Source organism: Pseudorasbora parva, chromosome 16 (genome assembly GCF_024679245.1).
Source record: "Pseudorasbora parva isolate DD20220531a chromosome 16, ASM2467924v1, whole genome shotgun sequence".
In the NCBI taxonomy this organism is placed as follows: Eukaryota; Metazoa; Chordata; class Actinopteri; order Cypriniformes; family Gobionidae; genus Pseudorasbora; species Pseudorasbora parva.
This window is the reverse complement of record NC_090187.1, coordinates 18,613,280-18,627,697: the sequence shown is the minus strand read 5'-3', so window position 1 is coordinate 18,627,697 and position 14,418 is coordinate 18,613,280. Positions and strand designations below refer to the sequence as shown.

At 36.8% G+C, this 14,418-nt stretch overlaps 1 protein-coding gene across 1 annotated transcript in view; it reads right to left on the bottom strand.

Annotated features, from left to right (window-relative positions):
- pdcd5 (programmed cell death 5) overlaps nucleotides 1-13,541 on the bottom strand; it is a 32,837-nt gene extending 19,296 nt beyond the window's left edge. Inside the window, exons 1-2 of the mRNA XM_067419917.1 lie at nucleotides 13,314-13,541; nucleotides 3,862-3,905 (exon numbers count right to left, since the gene is read on the bottom strand). Of these exons, the coding sequence (XP_067276018.1) occupies nucleotides 3,862-3,905; nucleotides 13,314-13,379 (110 nt within the window). The 5' untranslated portion in view covers nucleotides 13,380-13,541. The remainder of the gene's footprint in view (nucleotides 1-3,861; nucleotides 3,906-13,313) is intronic.
- Nucleotides 13,542-14,418: the final 877 nt, after the last annotated feature.

Below are 14,418 nucleotides of genomic sequence, written 5' to 3'. Positions count from 1 at the left end.
TGCATTATAGCTGCATATTTATACTCAAAAACGTTTTTACTTGCGATCACGGCGCTTGATGCCTAAGGGAACGTCTGCCAATTCCACCAAGTGTTTGAAACGTATAATTTTATTAATTAAAATTACTTTTTTTTTGTTTTGTTTAAATGTTCAAATTCTAATGTTATGCATAAAGTCATTTTTTTAGAATACAAAAAGCTGTGGGATTTTAACATGTCTGTTTTTGAATGTTAAAAGTAATTCATACAAATTACATGTTTCAACTGCATGGTGGAATTGGCAGATGTTCCCTTGGGCATCAAGCACCATGGCAGTGTGTTAAAGTGTTTTCGAGTATAAATATGCAGCTATAATGCCTGTAGGTGATATTTCATGTCGATATTCAATGGTTACACACTTAAAACTGACCGTAGTGTTTAAATCTTTGCAAGACTGGCCAATCTATAGAGCAATGGCAAGGGAAACTAACTTTAACTTTATTGCACTCCGAGAGCCCCCTCATGGTCGGGAGCATTTCCGTTGTGCTGTGATGATTCCGTCGTGCTGTGGCGATTTCGTTGTGTTGTGGTTTAATTTAGTACGGCTGCAATACTGGGCCACCGTCATGAAACAATCATGAGAAAATTAAGTTGTGATCACGAAAAAAAAAAAAAAAAACTTTTGTTATCTAAAGTACTTATCTTAAAAGAAAATTAAGTTTTATCTATGGCCATTCAAGGGCTTCTGTACCTAATCCTATGTTTTTCAAATGCAAGACTTCTGTTTTGGAACATGTGCATAAAATCTGTTGACACTTCTTGTTTGGGATTGCCGATTAATACAGCATAAGCCTTTCCTTATTCAGCATATTCATCAGTGTTAGTGATATTCTTACAATTTATGTGTATGTAAAGTAAAGTGTCATGTGTCAAACCATTTTTGTGAAATACATTTGCTTGTTTTTAAAAAGCTAATTTATTATAATTTTCATAGGCTAATTATATACTGCATTAAATGACTAGATCACTTCAGAATAATAATACATTACCATCATCCAAGATGTTTGTATCTTTCTTTCTTTAGCCGAAAAGAAATTAAAGGGTTACTTCAGCGATTAGCATATTGGCTTTGTATCAGTAGGAACCCTAGAGTATATTCAAATGATTGTGTAACTTCTCAAATTAATTTCTATGAAAGTTAAAGCTTCCAAAGACATGAATTGAAAACACACCAGACTGAACACACGTTGTGAATGTATGCCGTGAATACCTCAGCTCTCATCACGAGAGCATCAGCTCATGATGTTAAATGTAATCTGACTCCTGCAGTTAGTGCTCAGTGCTGTGACACTCACGCGGTGACTCACTCATTATATTGAACAGACACGTTCAGTATTTAATTGTAGTGTCTTCAACTCAGTCAGAGTAATCCAGTAGTGGTGGCTTTGGGAATGGCCTCACAGGGCAGCGAAGCATTCTGGGAAATGTTGTCTTTCATCCCCATGATACAAAAATAATTATTCTGTCTTTTCTCAGTCTAGAAAGTATGGAGGACCAACCCTGCACAAATTAAAAATAAATAAATGAATGAATGAATAAGTAAATAAATGAATAACTAAATAAATACACCCATATGTAAATTAATAAACACATAAATAGATAAATAAATGTGATAATAGGAAAATAAATAACAGAATAAACGACTTGATTAAATAAATATGATTCATTTTTTAATCAACATTTCATTTATTATTTTTTGCTTTTATAAAAATATATATTTTTAACTTTTATTTATTTGTTAATTAATTTTAACATTAATTTTTATATTTATTTTTACATTTATTTTTATATTTATGCGTTCATTTATTTTTAACATTTATTTTTCCCACATGTATTTATTTTTACATTTATTGATCGATTGATTAATTTCTTTTTCTTTTCCCGTGTGCAACATGTAAATGAGGAGGGCGGTCCTTGTGTAGCTTCAGCTCATCATTGGTTGAGAGCTCACCACAATCTATGAAGCTCACGCACGCAGAATCAGACCAGCTGAGGAGAGTTGTGAGTAAATGACGGCCGCATAGTTCTTTCACAGACACTAAACAACTTCAATGTTTCCAGCAGTTTGATCACTTTGAGAGATACATTTCAATGGTACTTATCAGAAGAAAGTGCGATGGTCGTCCCACCTTACTACCATCTGACTCACGGGTTTTGAATGTGATGGGACATACAGTGTTTTGCAGCGTGTCTATTAATTATCGAGGCAACATTTCAGTCTTTACTTCCACATCCATATCGGAATATAACTCTCCTAAAACATCGATAAGCACATCTAATTTTAACAACAGTAATTTGATGCGTTGTTTTCGACTTCATTCGCTAAGTAGCGCAACTCTCTAACTAGCGTTAGCCATTTGTGAAACGTCCACGTATGAAACGTCATACACATGAAAGAGCTGAACTTACAACCTGTTGAGTTCAAAATCACTACTATAAGGACCACTGGAACTTCTCTCAATGGGTCAAACTTTTACAGTCTATGGTCAAACTGTCGGAAACATTGATACGTTTGTTTAATGAAAGAACTATGCGGCCGTCATTTACTCACAACTCTCCTCAGCTGGTCTGATTCTGCGTGAGCTTCATAGACTGGTGAGCTCTCAACCAATGATGTGCTGAAGCTACACAAGGACCGCCCTCCTCATTTACATGTTGCACACAGAAAAAGAAAAAGAAATGAATCAATCGATCAATAAATGTAAAAATAAATACATGTTGGAAAAATAAATGTTAAAAATAAATGAACGCATAAATATAAAAATAAATGTAAAAATAAATATAAAAATGATTGTTAAAATTAATTAACAAATAAGTAAAAGTTAAAAATATATACTTTTATAAAAGCAGAAAATAATAAATTAAGGGAAGGATAATACAAAATTGTATTTGATTAAAAATGAATCATTTATTAAATCAAGTTGTTTATTCTGTTAATTATTTTCCTATTATCACATTTATTTATCTATTTATGTTTTTATTAATTTACATATGTGTATATTTATTTATTTATTCATTCATTTACTTATTCATTCATTTATTTATTTTTAATTTGTGCAGGTTCGGTCCTCCATACCTTTAAGTACCCCTTTAAGGTCGAGGAAATCATTCCTTACTTCAATGAGGTCCAACAGGTTGAAGGTCAATGCGGCTTCAATGCAGCTTCAAATGTACAATACCAGCTGAGGAATAAGGGCCTTGTCTAGTGAAACGATCAGTCATTTTCTAAAGAAATTTAGTAAAAATGCATATTCTTTTTTCATCAAAAATGCTCACCTTAGCACTAGCATCCATGACTTTACACATTACATAACCACGTTGGAAGGGTCACATGGTACCATCTCAGGTTTTACACAGCAAACTTCGACTGGGATCATGTAGAGCCCTTTGAAGAAGCATTGAAACTGCAGTTTGGACCTTCAACCTGTTGGACCCCATTGAAGTCCATTATATGGAGAAAAATCCTGGAATCTTTTCTTCAAAAAAAATTAGGCCTAATTTGTTTTCGACTGAAGAAAGAAAGACATCTTGGATGACGTGGTGGTGAGTAAATAATAAGGACATTTTTATTCTGATTTCTAAAGTGAACTAATCCGTTAACAATGCTTGCCTCCATGTTGTCTTTTTAACCATTTAATGTACAGCTAGCTGTGGCTTATCCCTTGCATAAATTAAGCGTTCATTTAATTCTGACCTGAAGTAACAGTAATGTAAAAGTACTGAATAATACTTTTTTTTAAAAGTACTTTTTCAAAGACCAATAATTTTTAATACAATTTTATTTACAACAGAAACTTTTTTTTTTATTATTGTTTGGTTGTACCTCTGTTTGGCCTCCTGCTGCCCCTGCTGGTCACTGGAATTGTCCTAAAAGGGGATATGAAAAATTCAAGCATTAACTTTTCATTACACTTTTTTAATTAGAACTTTTAATCTTAAATGCAACCTATGCATTTCGAAACAACTGTTAATCGTCTACTGTATAGTTGACCCGGCTATTGCATGTCATGTTTTGAAGAAATTTGAAAGGTGTTATTAATGCTTCTGAGGCCCGTTTCAATATGGAGGTTTAACCAACTCAGAGTTTAAACTTGAACTCTGAGTTGACCTATGATGGGAAACTGAGTTTTGGGTTTCAGAACAGCTGAATTGAGGTAGTTCAAACAACACTTAGTAGACTGACTCTGAATTAAGCGCATACACCACGACTATGAAAAGCCATGATCAATGGAGCGCCGAAATTATGATTCACCATGGCAACAGCACCCAAGAAAAAGTTGTCTGCATACTTCCTGGTAAAATGTAAGTTTAATTCTTAATCATTGTTATAATATCAGAGGTGAAAACTGACAGAACGGCAAGTTATTGAACTAATATTAATTTTCATGGCATACCATGTGCAACAAAAGAACACAAAAATGTTGTGATAGCAGCAAAAAAATGAAGTAATAAATTATAATTTACAGGTCCTTTGGTGTAGAATTCATGACTTTACAAACATTTGACATTAAAAAATAATTCAGTGTATATTTCTATGTTCAGCAGCTTTTTCCACATAGTCTAATACTCTTTTTACATAATGTTCTCTAATCCAACCTGTTACAAGTGTGAATTAAGGTAATGCAATTAACATGTAACTTCTAGTCAGGCCAATAGCAAGAAGGAAGAGGCTCACAAAATGATGGGAGGACCTGCACCACCACCACTGACAGAAGAAGATGAGATGGAGGAAGAAACTTAAACTTAACTGTTGCTTTTGTATTTAGCAAATAAAGATGACCAAAGAAATAGTGAATATTTTGTGCTTATTTAACACCTGTGGTATATATTTCAGACTACCCTTCCTTCTGGTATTCTTCCATTCTATAGTAATCTGTTTCATTTTTGAAGGCTGTGATGAAAATGAAAGTTTCTGTCGATGGATACATATGCTGGCTCCTCAGTGATAGATTACAACAACGATATTGTAAAAAAAAACGTGGGCAAAACGGTCTCTCTTTGTGAAAAAAAGTTTTTGCTTAAAATTCTGTCAATTCAAATATTGTAATAAAAATAAACAGATAATTGTTTTAAAGGGGTGATGAATTGAGAAATAAACTTTCCCTTGAGCTTTTGATATATAAAATGTTATGGTAGTATAACAATGTCCTGTAAGTTTCAGAGCTGAAAACTTCATTGTTAAGGCCTTTGCACACTTACAAGTACGAAATTCGCTTGCAAAATATTCGTAAGTCAAAAAATAAATTCAAACTCACTGTATGTTTATCACGCTTGCACACTGCCTCCGAAACTTTCGGCAGTCAAAAAAAAAAAATCGAAACAGGTTCGATTTTCTGCGTTTACGCATCCATAAAAACGTATTTTGAAAGACGTTTTGACAACTCCGAGCCACCGTAAGCAACCAGCAAAATCGAAAAATGGTGTCTGAAAAGCTCATATTTTAAGTCTAAGAAAGATGAAGATTATAAAGCAGGATACAAAGTCATCCCTACAGTGCTGATGCCCAACCTAAAACTGCTGGCAATGGTGGTGAATGAATCGCCAATGCTCAGATACCTACAATTATATATACAAATATTATTGTATCAAAAATACTACAAATATTATTATATCACAGGTACAATTATAGCAAACCAAGTCCCTGTAAACCATGTGAGCGAGAGTGCGTGCATGAGTCAGAGCGTGCGTGCATGATCCATACCTTAGACATACTGCCAGTCTCTGTTCAGGATCAATTGATTGATGGAAATTGTTGGTCTTCTTTTTAATGTGGCTCCAGTATCGCTAGCAAAGCATCAAACTGAGCCACTGACATTCTAAAGTAAACTTTAAATCTATCTGGATAATCCCGCAGCTTCTTGATAAGGATGTGAAACTCTCCTTCCTCTCTACGTGATCGCAAGAGTGGATGGACTCAATATTTCCTCTTTCTTTTTAAGAAGAGAGAGGACGGAAAAAATCATCCACACGACACCATTTTGTATTGTTTAGCATTTATTTCGTAATGCATGCATTAATACACATCGGACTCAGTGTGCAAGGTCTCTGTGAGTGACAAATTTTTCAGATCACGAATACGAAAAAACGCATGCGAAAATTTCGCACTTTGTGACGAAACACGCCAGCATGTCTAATTCAGTAGCCCCGCCCACCGACTCTCACCGATGGAGGTGATTGGCTCGCGCTAGCCAGCAGCAATAAACATGCCGAAGAATACAGCAAGATATTGCGCTATTCCTGGTTGTGGAAGAACACAATCGCTGCATAAGCTTCCTTCGGATCCTAATATTAGAAATGTGTGATTGAACTTTATTTTTAAAGGGGGGGTGAAACACTGAGTTTCAGTCAATCTCATGTCAATCTTGAGTACCTATAGAGTAGTATTGCATCCTTCATATCTCCGAAAAGTCTTTAGTTTTATTATATTCATAAAAGAAATATAGGCTGTACCGAGTCTTTCCGAAAAAAAACTAGCGGATGGAGGCGTATCGTGTGGGCAGAGCTAAAGAATCACGAGCGTGCGCAGCTGTTGCATTGAGAGTGTCTGAAAGCTGTGACATCCTCAAGCGTGGAAAAGAAAACGTTACCCTAATAAACCATGGCTATCAATCAGATTCAAATAATACAAATATGATCCAGAATCAGATCCGGAGGCTGAAATAAATTGAACAGGAGATGCAGCAACAGCAGGACATCTGTCTCTGTGGTATGTACAGTATTTAGTGGCCTGTCAACATTTGTGTGAGTTTACTCGTGGTTTATGATGACATGATTTGGTTTATGGACTATTGTATGTGACTAAACCTTAGTAGTAGCAAGCAAAACAGTTTTGCACGTCAGATTAGTGTAACGTTATACATAGAAAAACAATGGAGTAGCGCATTTGAATGAAGAAGCACACTTTGTGTGAACTAGGTTTATGTTTGGGGTGGTTTTACAAGAAACACCTAATATTGGTCAGCTAAACAAATGTATTTAAACACACTATAGACCGCATGCTCCATTGATAAATTAACTATATACGGTCGTGTTGTTTACTGATGTTTACTTACATGACGATAGCCAACAACATAAACATTTGAAGCAGTTTTACTCACCGGCTGCTTCCAAAGCACAACCGTGAAACTTTATCATTGGGACCGTTCCGTCAAAAACACACTTCTTTGGTAACATTGTTGATTTCATGAAAACCGTGGAGATCCACTTTTGCGACATAACTGAAGCGTGATGCTACGCTTCCAGTCATTTGTGCGTTCAAATCGGTTCAAATGCAGCGCTGCCTTTGTGGCATGCCATGCGGGCGCGTTAAAGTCGCTTGACGTCACCCATAGGAATAAAGTGGAGCGCGGTGCGAAAGAAGTGTTGCACGGACAAGTGGATCTGCACCTTGAGAGCAGTGTTTATGGGCATGCATTTACTCTCTCGCTCTGGTCGCTTGCGCGCGCACCCTTCCGGGAGAAGAGCCCATACGGCCCATACAAGTACATTCTACCCTGTTGACGTCAAGCGGACCCATACTTGAAAAAAACTCTCCGAAACTTGTGAGAAACCGGAAGGAGTATTTTTGACACAGAAATAATAATAATTAAAAGAATCTTACAAATTGTCATGCAATTATTAATGTGAATGAAAGGTAGGCTACTCCACATCACATCATCATCATCATATCGTACACCTTAATACATGTGCCGTGATACGAAATTAAATGCTAATTGTTTCAAAACATGTGCTGTAAAATAATGCATTGTGATAGGTAATGTATCATCCAAACCGCTATTTAAAATGCTGGAGTGCGCTTCTCAACCTCCACACTATTAACAGTACTCGTAATTTGGGTCCATATTAGTTTTTTTGGGTGCCTTTAATCCCACTCTTTAAACTCCTAAATAAAACAATTTAGTTTTTTTTCCACTTCCCTGGTGATGGTCTCGATGGGTGCGTCTCAATCATCTTACTAGTCCACTAGTCAGGGCACTGATCAGGGAGTCAGCCCATTGACTTATGTCCTAATCAGTGCCCTGACTAGTGGACTAGTAAGATGATTGAGACGCGGCCGATCTTCACGTGGGAGAAGATTCGCTTCTTTGCCGTCTTCTGTGTGTCCATGGCGTAAAATGAGGGCGGAGACTTAAATATATAGGGCTGTGTTATTGTAATGATGATCGTTTTCAGCCGCGGCATTTATCAAGGGCAAGTATTGCATACAGCTTCATAAATCAGGCGGTGAGAGGAGTGTAAGCATAATCTTACACCAACATATACGGCCGTTTCTACGCAGGATTGATAAATGAGGGCCATTTTGCTGTTAATATTTGTCGTGCATTAATGTGAGTGATGACGGATATCATGGGAGTGGCTTGATGCAGAGCAAGAAATGCAGATAATTTGATCTTGACTGTTAAAGGTAGGGTAGGACGGACTGATCTAAAACACTTTTGTCCAAATTTGTTTAAACTTTCTTTATATGTCAATACATAATTAAAATGTAAGTACTCTGAAAAGAAGAGTATAAAAACCGAGTGACTAGACTTTTTAATCTGCAATAAACACCGCTCATTATTTTCGTTCGGGCTTGGGCGACTGTCACTCTCTCTCGCTACCATGGCGACCACCGCTTTCGCTACAGGATCTGCCCACATGCGCGCGCTCGTTTGATTCAAGCAGTTCAAGAGGCAAGAAACCTAGGCAAAATAATGGCAGAGAAAGAGCATTCAAACTTCACAGTGCAGGGTTTTGCAGTCAGGGAAGGCAAACAATGCAAAAAAAGGAAGACAGGACGAGTAAAGGCAATGCACAGAAAGTCTTTGGATAAACAAAGAAATCAAACGCGAGTAAATATCTGCGTGGCTTTTCAACGATGGTGAGAACTGAGGGACCTGAAAAACGACTTGTTGCTGGCTGTATTTCTGCTGGACAGGTAATCTTTCATTTTGATTATACATTTTTTTGGTTTATGCTTTCATGAAGCATGTATCAAGAGCACATGAAGCTGCCTAATATAGCTAACATAACATTACTTAGCATAAAGTTACAATATTATACACTTATAGCCATTAGTAGAGATGATAAATACTCAATATGTTTAGCTCAAGTTGATCACTGTTGTTATGAATTTCACAAAATTTAACTTTAGATAACAAAATGCATGTGTAAAAGCTAGTACACCGCATCCAGGAACTTTTTTTTTTTAGAGCTAAGTTAGCTTTAGCTACTACTAATCAACAATGCTTTCATCATGGAAACTCTTACATCCAAAACACAGTATATGTTATGAATCTTACACGAAATTCATCTTCATCACAGTATAACTGATGTTATTGAAAAAACATGATGCTACCGATTTTCTTTGCCTTATAAATATAACTCGCTTGTTACCAAATCAAACAAAAATATATTTTAAACTTTACCATTCTAGCTTGATAGTGAGTACTAAAAGACATCTTATTTGTTTATATTCATACTGATAAAGTTTGATTTTTTTATTACATGTGATTCTGACATGTTGTCACTACATGCACACTGCTCTGAGGTAAATAATGTGTCTTCCAGCTGATCGGTCGGTGTGACACGCTCATGTATTTTGGGGGCGTGGCTTTGGAAATAGCCCAGAAGGGAGAAGGTGGAGTGAATGGAAATAATGAGCTGTCTTTAAAACAGTCGTGAGAGGTCTACAGACGCTCAATTTTTAATACTTTCTTTTTCAAAGTACTTACATTTTAATTATGTATTGATATATAAAGAAAGTTTAAACAAGCTTGGAAAAAAAAGTTTTTTAACCAATTCCTACCTATCCTACCTTTAAGTAACTTCAATTAATATTGTCACATTACAAATCTGCTTCAAATTGAATTAAACATGAAATTACAACATTAAAATAAAAATATACAAATATTATAAAATCGTGAATAAAAATAATTGGGAATCATGTTCATCAAAACAGTGCACATTTATTTTATCTAACTTTTATGTTGGTTTGGTCATTTCCTTATAAAGGTCCAGAAATTTGTTTTGTCTTCTTTCTTTTTTTCTTTGACACGTTTTTTGCATAGACAGTAAAAGAAATGGACACAGCGACCCCATTGACGTCTACGGCGAAATAATGAAGTCAACCTAGGGGCACTCACTTCCTGATGGCTGAGCGAACTGCGCAGGCTCAGACTGAGCTTGACGACGTAGATGTGACGTGAGCCTCCTGTCTGACAGCTGTGAGTCTTCTAGTAGATGTGGAAAGCGAAATCTGAATCACGTTGTTTAAATATTTTCTCCCGTTGCTTTTGACTCACTATGGGCTTCTACCCATTCTTCCCCCTTGACTTTATCAGACTAGTCTCCAGGACATGTCTCCACGTCCCCCCGACTGTCTCATAGACAGTAAAAGATTGCCTGCGAGCGTCTCCTCAGGTCTATACGGTAATTTCTCAACTGTGCGACAGGGTCGCGTTGGTTATGACGCAATCGTTAGCCTATTTTTACAAAAACAGCTTCTGCGGGGCGATAGTGTAAGATACAAGGTAATGGAGCCTTTTATACATTGTCGTGTTTCTTTAGAAATATACAATGGACAAATGGAGTCTTTAAACGCCTCTGATGTAAAGTTATTCACTGTCAAAGTGACTCAAAAATGAATGGGAGTCAATGGGATGCTAACAGCAGGTGATGGCTTGGTTAGCAATGGCAGCCCCTAGGGGTGGAACGCTTTCCGAGCGCTAGATTACCCCCTTGGTTTTTTGCCAGGTGGCTTTTTTAATTATGTGAATGATGTCATTATGTTGTCTTGACGCCAGCCAATCGCTGCATTGCTGATCGTGGTTTCGCGTATCTTTGCATCTGCCCTCTTCAGGCACGAGCAGTACTTTCAGATAAATTAATCCAGATATTTTAATCCAATCCGCAAATTCATTTGAAGAACCAATTTGGCCAGATGTCAGTTATCAGGATTAAAAGATCTGGGATCTGTCAAATCATCTCGGATGTATTAAGCGAGGTACGAAGAACGAACCCATGGTGTTTACTTCATTTTACTGCGGAATTTTTACAAATCTTTTAAAGAAATCTCAGGTCGATGCTGGATTTGTAAACATTTGAGATTAAAACAAAATGTCGTTTCTTCTATATTGGAGCCGACAGGAAGAACGGTGTAACATACTTATGCGAGTAAAACATGTTTTTATATATGTAATAGTATTGCATTGTTATAGATTACGTTTTCATTACGTGTACGTGTCTAACAGAACATACCTTTAGTATGCTGGACTCAGACATGTATAGGACAAGGCTCACAAACCCTAACGTCCTGGGGCTGTGTGTTTTCCAGACAGGGTACCAAAATGTAAGCCAGTCAGCAGGCCAATTAATAGTGAAATAATATTCCTTTCTTGATCTGCGCTGTTCACTCTCTCAACTTGACATTTAAAGGGCTTATTCACGATTATAACAACCGATCGGGCGGGCCATGTAATACAAAAATAGTAGTCCAATCAATCACGGGTGTATGAGAAATAAATCATTATGTTTGTTTGATAAAGAGGTTTACGAGCCCTGTGGTCAAGATAATCATTCCAGTTGCCGCTTTCAAAACAATCCCTCATGTGAACTGACAGGGGAGCTAAAGCTCATTAAATATGCAAATCGTATCCAATCCTATCTGTGGGCGTTACCTTCCAAGTCCCCAGTGTGGCATGCCCATCAAAACCCAGCGTTTTGGAGAAAGCCTCAAAACCAGTGTAGAAAATAGCCTATTACTTATTAGTTATGATGTTGTTGAATGTAAAAACCCCATGAATGTCATTAGTTGACCTCAGACAACAGTATACATTTTTTTAAAGTCAGTTCATGACACATTTAAGCAAAAAATGACTTAATTTGGTAAAAATATGTAATTTTACTTATCTAGCAAATGCATCTTATTTTTTATTTTTTTAAAGATATTTAGACTAGAAACAAGACAAAAATACGAAAGAGCATTTTTTTTGCAGTGCACAAACTTTCCTTACCTCATACCTGCATACAGTGGCCTTACTAATAATGCTCTGCATCCCTGTTATATATTTTTAAAAATCATTAAAACTAGTACCGCTCAACTCAAATAAATAAGCATGTGGATATAGCATGCAAAAAAATTATAACCTGAAATGAATGTAACTCCATACAAATTACTGCAGGATTCTCATCTATAGGATGCTAGATGTCATGTTGACGGTGTCCTCTTTATGAGAATATTCACAGTGAATGAATATGCCTGCACTGCAAAAAAATATTTTCTTTTGTCTTGTAATTTCCAGTCAAAATAATCTAAAGATTTTTAAATCAATGTGCATTTCCACATAAGAAACGCATGTTTCTGGGGACAAAAGATAAAAAGCTAATTTAAGTGCATTTATATTTTATTTTGCAAATTATCTGCCAATAGGGTAAGAAAAAAATACTCAGTATGAAAAGCATTTGTGCAGCGTGAATGAATGAATTTAGTATTTAAACATCACTGGCATTTTAAAAAGGGGAGGAGTCCGAAAGAAACTGATCTGGGTTTACCAAAGAAAACCTGCTCCCGACCAGGTTAGGTTCACAGAGTTACCCCGATAACTGACTAAGTTACCTCTCTTTTAAAAATGGGCTTGACTTACCCTGCTTTCTTGGGTTTAACATACCTCCCATTCTGAAACAGAAAACCCGGAGTTTGCCTTATTTGTGTTAACATACTCTGAGTTTTCACTTAATCTCCTTTCTGAAACGGACCCCTGGTCATTAGGTTGCTCAAGTATATGCCTTAACATTGCAGAAATATCAGTTTTGCATTTTTATTTCTAAATGAATGTTTTGTTTGGATGAATAGTTCAGAGGGGTGTCGCTTGCTGTAATGGCCACTGCTAGCTAGCGTCCGTTCACACAAGCATATACAAGTTAGTTACTGAACTAATAACAAAAAAATAATTATTTACTGAACTTATGATCAGTACGTTAGCTCTGGAGACCATGAATATATAAAACACATTATATTATTAGCCTGCATTTACTAATTAACATTTCACACTTGATTATCTCAGCTAACAATTTGCGATTTACAACGGCTCGAGAATGAGACTCAGATATTAAACACATTAAAAACGAGAATAGATATTAGAGAATAATGAATTTTAGAGCGGCCCATCAGGCAACAATGAATACGAATGACGTAACTTAAAGAGATTTGACTCATATTCAGGGCCTGACATGTGCTGTTTAACTTGCAGCTATAAAAGGCGATATTTTAGCAGTTTCTTTCTCCGTTTCTCTTACCCCATGTTTCGCCTGCAGTTCGGCCATACGTTGCCGTCTAATGGCCTCTAATTCTTCGTCAGCCATGGTTTACACAGCGAGCTTCCAGAGAGAAATATGAAACGAGTCGTGTGTGTGTTGTTTATGGATGGAGAGACTGAGAGAGAGCGCAGATAAAGCTATGTTAGATCCAGGTTGTATTAATCACAACCAGAGCGATCGAACCTGCTCCGATCCATGCAAAGGGGTAACATTAGAGTTGCTATCTTCTAAAACTCGCCAAACTCTAACCTTACCCCTCTACATTTAATTTCTTTAATACAATATTTATACCGCGTTCCATGCGAAGTCGGAGCAGGGAATTTCAGCTGTGAAATGTATATCCCACTTCCCAGCTCTATGCGTTACAAACCAGCAGTCACGTTCTCGATTCACCACATGATGTCGCCGTGAGACATCGAAAATAGTTTGTGTTCTTGTGCCAGTCATGGCAAAAACAAAAGAAAATGGTCACTGTTGCTTGGACAACAGCTGATGAAAAAGTAGCCCTTATTGCACTAAAGCTAATATCTTTTCAGGAATAGCATTTAGAGCAAGCAATGATCTTTCCATTAATTTGTGTTTACCAGATTTCATTAGCCTATGAAAACTAATTTTATACTTTCACAATGGAAACTGCCATGATAGTATTAAACATGTATTCATAACTTTCTAAAACATCCAGGTAACACACACACACACACACACAATAAACTATTAAAATCACTGGACAGACAAGACTACAAAAAGAATTGACAGAGAAGACTTTCGGTGTTCATCCAAACCCCCGAACAGTGAACACTCTCCATTCCCTCAAAACTCGTCCCAGCTGCATAATCTTGGGGCTGCCTCCGGACGGTGTTAACACTGAGGTTTCCTCACTGGCAGATCCTAACATGTTAACCTCGGAGAACACTCCTTCATACCCTCATAATGAACAGGCACTTTCCGCAAGGCTGGCTTACTGTAATGTAGCGGCTGGTTTTATTGAGTAATGGCAACCCTCTAGTCTAGTATATGTTTCCGCATGTGAAGGTTGGCCATTATTGTGGCCAAATTGAGTTACGGCCGTTTCACACCGCAAGCG